The sequence below is a fragment of the Buceros rhinoceros genome, unplaced genomic scaffold, assembly GCF_000710305.1.
Source record: "Buceros rhinoceros silvestris isolate BGI_N320 unplaced genomic scaffold, ASM71030v1 scaffold39769, whole genome shotgun sequence".
In the NCBI taxonomy this organism is placed as follows: Eukaryota; Metazoa; Chordata; class Aves; order Bucerotiformes; family Bucerotidae; genus Buceros; species Buceros rhinoceros.
The window spans coordinates 1-4,926 of record NW_010433954.1 but is presented as its reverse complement, the minus strand read 5'-3'; the positions used below and the strand labels follow the sequence as shown (position 1 = coordinate 4,926).

Genomic DNA, 4,926 nt, shown 5'->3' with positions numbered 1-4,926 from the left:
CGGACAAGATAGAGAGGAGGGCAGATAGAGAAAAGGGGGGAAAGCAAGATGGCAAAATGGCATTGAATCTTCTAACACACCCCCTTTTATGACTTCGTTCAAAGAGGCGTGTTCTCCTTCCCGGAAGCTTGGGAGAACCACAGCTCTCTGGGAAGAAGAAAGCTGGACAACATGGGAGCATCCGGTTCCTCCATGTTGAACCCGGGACAGATGGAAAGGAATGCCAACTTGAGAGACTAGAAATGAGGTGGAAAGTGGTAGTCTGTTTCAGGAGTGATTTAAATCAATATTAGTAAAAATGGGAAAGAGCAAAGAAGTCTCTGGTGTGCTTTGGAAATGAAGGGGAATGAAACACCATGTTTTAGGTTAAAAAATACACAAGTTTTTGAGATGTTTGCTTGCAGAAAAGCTAGTGATTTCTAAAGAGTTTTTTTTTCAAATTTGTAGTACACTCCTCACTTGATGTCTTATGGAATCTTCTGTTAAGTTGTCTTGGACACTGTGGAGTCTAGTGTTTTTCTCTGAACATAGTTGTTCCTCTGCAAGCCTCATTCGGGAGTTGTGAGCTCTTGTGAGTACTGGAAAGAGCAGCTTTCAGCAACTTCCCAGCAGAGAAGTGGTTGGTTCTGCAGTGGCACGCTAGGAACTTCGAGTTCTTAGCTGGTTGGTGTTTCACGTCATTGGCTCCTGCCTGTCAAAGCTGTAGGCTGCAAATTCAATTCAGTCCTCTTGGATGAACAAAACTGTTATTTGCTGCCCTTTCAGTATTTCTTCCTTTTTTCTCTCATTAAGGACTTATACCAAAAGGAGTCGAAATGACAAGACCAAATCTTTACCTGAAGGTCTAAAGCTATTTTCTTTTCTTGTAATTTTTTTTTTTTTTTTAAATCCTTTTATGGCTTCTCGGCTTTGTCATTGCTTGAATGCGTAGAGGGACTTAAAGCAGTGGAAAATTGTTGTCCACAGAAAAACTTGTAAATGGGTATAAGCCTCAGATGGGGCCTGTGAGAATGGGCAATATACTGGTCAGAGGTTTTGCTTTTATGTACTGAATCATTGACGTAGCTCAAATTGGTAGCTTCTTCCAATCTTCTGATGTTGTTTTCTTCGTACAGGTAAAGCTGTGTTCCTGGCACGAGACAAGCACCACTTGGCAGACCTAAGCCATTTGATCCGTCATGATGCTCCTTACTTATTTCAAAAATATGTTAAAGAGTCCCATGGCAAGGATGTACGTGTCATCGTAGTAGGAGGCCGTGTGGTGGGCACCATGCTCCGCTGCTCAACAGATGGGAGGATGCAGAGTAACTGCTCACTGGGTAGGAAAAACGTTAATAGTTGTGGTCAGAATTTTTCAATCCGGTTAGAAGAATCACAAACGCAACTGAAATAAGATGCAGGTTTTATTGTATATTAATTGTCCTTGCAGTTGGGGGTTTACAGAGGAAACACGAGAGTGAGGATTGAGTTAGATGCGTATTAAGGAAGCACAGGAGAGACAACCTCTGCCCAAGGTATTACATAAATAGGACGGGCAAAAAGGAGGGGAAAGTTCTAGGAATACAAATAGAGCAACTGATGTGGTAGTGGCAGTGTCATGCTAATGTGATTTTATCATTCATTTCATCCTGTTAAGAGGAACAGAAAAGGAAGAGAGAAGATGAGACTGAGCGAGGTGGAGAAGACAGCTAGTTGGCAAGAGCGTAGAAGAGAGTGTTAAGGAGGGGAACTGTTGAAGGCGATAGGCAGTTGGATTGCATTGTGAAGCTGCTGCGCTGCCTTAAGTCTGTCAGGCTCCTCCCTGCAGCCTTTCTCCCCAAAGACCATGTCTGGGAGAAAGAGGAAGGTTACTGCGTTGATTGATTGTAGCATACTCAGAACTGCATTTCTTCATAGCTTTGGCTGTAGGACAGAGAGGTTTCGGAGGGTAGAAGGAGGGTTGAGTATGCCTGGCTGAAACTGTACTGAACCTGAGATGGTATAAAATGTGTTCATGTGTAGTACAGTTTTGTTTAGTCAAAATGCCTGAGAAGTTTTACTTATTACTTGATGCTGAGGAAATACAGCCCGAAGGATATTTCTGCTGAAAGTTTTTGTTTGTTTGTTACTGTTTGTGTTTTTTTTTAAATTTAAGTGTTGTGATAGATGAAGTCTGAATTGGGTAATTCTTAGATGGTGGACTGTGAACTGGACCAGCTGAGGTTCAGACACAAATGTTCCCTGACTCTTGCTTTAGAGGCAGTAACTTATGATAGCAAGCTAAGAGGGACGTGAGCAGATGATAATGTCTTAACTGCTGTCCCCTCCCATTCTGTCTGTTAGAGCTGTAGTCTTATCAGGAGCACTTGGTTTAATTTTGCTAAAAGATTTCTTGTGATATTTTACAAATAAATATGGAAAGATTCTATCTTAAAATGAATGAGGGTTTATTAGGTCATCTTTCTAATACCCTGAGGTCATAAAATGGTATGGTATCTTTCTTGACTAAAAAGTCAGCACTTAACTGTTTGTTAAACAAGTCATAATCTTGACCTGCCTTTGGCAGGTCAGAATTTTTTGAGATTTAAGTTCATGAATAGTGACTATGGAAAGGAGATTGCTTTCTGAGTCTGCAGCAGTATACTTGCAGGCTCACTTTGGAGCTTCCCAACCAAAAAGCATGAACCAGTTGAGAAGGATCTCAGTCACCTGTGACCAGACACAGACAGCAAGTTTTTTTTTTCCACTTATTCCAGGTGGCGTAGGTATGATGTGCTCACTGAGTGAACAAGGCAAGCAGTTGGCAGTCCAAGTGTCCAACATCCTGGGGATGGATGTGTGCGGCATTGACCTGCTGATGAAGGACGACGGTTCATTCTACGTCTGTGAGGCCAATGCAAATGTAGGTTTCATTGCCTTTGACAAGGCTTGTAATCTAGATGTAGCTGGTATCATAGCGGACTATGCCGCTTCTCTCCTTACCCCCGGTCGCTTGACGCGGCGCATGTCCTTGCTCTCTGTGGTGTCCACGGCAAGCGAGACTAGCGAGCCAGAGCTGGGCCCTCCAGCTAGTGCCGCTGTCGACAATATGAGTGCTAGCTCCAGCTCTGTCGACAGCGACCCTGAGACCACGGAGAGAGAGTTGCTCACCAAGCTCCCGGGGGCTCTATTCAACATGAACCAGCTATTAGCCAATGAGATCAAACTTCTTGTGGAGTGATGCCACATGTAAATAGATGACCAACAGAACTCTCTCTTGTAAATTTTTTTTTGAACCAACTTGCAATGCTGTTTATCAGAGAAGCTCAGAGGAATGAGGAAAGGGGGAGTGTCGAGCAAGAGAGCAAGAGTTAAAGGCACATGTGCTGTGATTGCCATCCCTACTTTTTTGCAGAACGTAAAATTGTGTTCATCTTTTACCATCGGTTTTCTAATGAAGGTGCTCAGTTCGCAGTCTAAATGGGAATTTTGTTTGGATGCTGCTTTGGACTCCGGACCTGTTGGCAGTCATGGGTGGTCGCAAGCAAGCATTGAAGCACAATTCACGCTTGAAGGTTTTCAGATAGCTGTTTGGCAGATCTCTAGAAACTTATGTGAGTTACTGGACCAGTTAAGTCTCTTCTACCTCTGTAAGGCTTGATCCTGTAAATTGCTGAGTGCCTCAAATTCTCAGTGTGAATTGAAGGTGTTAAATACCAGGATATTTCAAAGTTTCCAGACTCCTTCTGGTCCTATTCCTGTAGATGGGAGCCGTAAGTTTGAGATCTTTTTAAATTCATCACTTTCTGACCTTGAGAGAAGTGTCAGTTGACTTAACGTGAGCTTTCTGCACAAATCTGTAATTTGTGCCATCTTGGTATTAATTGGCAGCTTTCTGTCTATATTTCTTCATAAAGCTTTTAAAGGAGTGTTTTAGTACTTGGGTTTTTCTCATTTCAAATCCTGATTTTGGAAAACATGTAGGGAATCGGACATACTCTATTTGTGGCGGAAGTGGCACGTTTTAACTATTTTTTGCCTGATTGGAGGAGATAAACAGCACTGTAATGTTTGGTATACAAAATAATGTTTAATCCAATGTGAAAAAGAATTACACTAGTTTAAAGCAAACGTGCATCGAATTGTATTTGTTAGTGTTTTAGTCATTTTGAGAGAGATCTGCAATGTTAATGTTCCTTTTTCTTTAGTACATGGTAGTCCCACACTCCCTTCTCTATGCCTGCATCTTTCACAGTGACCAAAGTGAAAACACTGCAGACTATTTGTTAAGAAAACACTGAGTTAAAGCCTGTACATTGGTGTGGTGGGGCTTTTTTTGGTTTGTTTTTTACTTCTTTTGCGGGGGGGCGGAATGTGGTAAGGTGTGGAGGAGGGAAAAGTTGGTTAAAAGTGATTAGACGCCTAGAGGTACTTTAGAATAAAGCTGCACCAGGCTTTTCCCCCACCAAACGTAAAAGCTGATGTTGGCAGAAATCCAAAGAATATAACTGGGGGAAAATACTCAGTTCTTAGCTTTGGGAAACATGCAGCAGATTTAAAAAAGAATAACTAAAAAAGGAAAAAAAAGAAGGGGAAAAAAAGAAAGCTCAGCCAGAATAATTAAAAAAAAAAATATAACCGAGGTCCCCAAAAAATTAACAACGTGATCCTGGACCTTTAACGTGTGTGTGGTGTGAGTGCACACACCTGTGTGTGTTTGTCTTTGCGCATTTGCTTTGCTTTATTACTTTTTGGGTTTTGGCTGTTTAGCGCCTGACTGTTTTTTTCCAGGCAGCCTAATTTTCCTTGGTCTTTCTGGCTGTGCATTTCCTCATTAGGCTTGAGCTGTTTTGGAAAAGAGATAACCAAAACAGATACTGAGTCCGTTTTTCAGTCCCTATCTTCCCCCTCCTTTTTCTCCTCCACCTTCTCCCTTTTCATTCCTTTCTCATTCTCTGGGTTCATAAA

General features: G+C 42.0%; 1 protein-coding gene across 1 annotated transcript; it reads left to right on the top strand.

Annotated features, from left to right (window-relative positions):
* Window positions 1–1,115: 1,115 nt before the first annotated feature.
* LOC104488456 (beta-citrylglutamate synthase B) lies at window positions 1,116–3,409 on the top strand (the record flags this gene model as incomplete). The annotated part of the gene is made up of 2 exons (XM_010144281.1): window positions 1,116–1,319; window positions 2,736–3,409. Coding segments are annotated over 2 exons (668 nt in total), but the record flags the coding sequence as incomplete, so codon positions are not given.
* Between the last annotated feature and the right edge of the window lie 1,517 nt (window positions 3,410–4,926).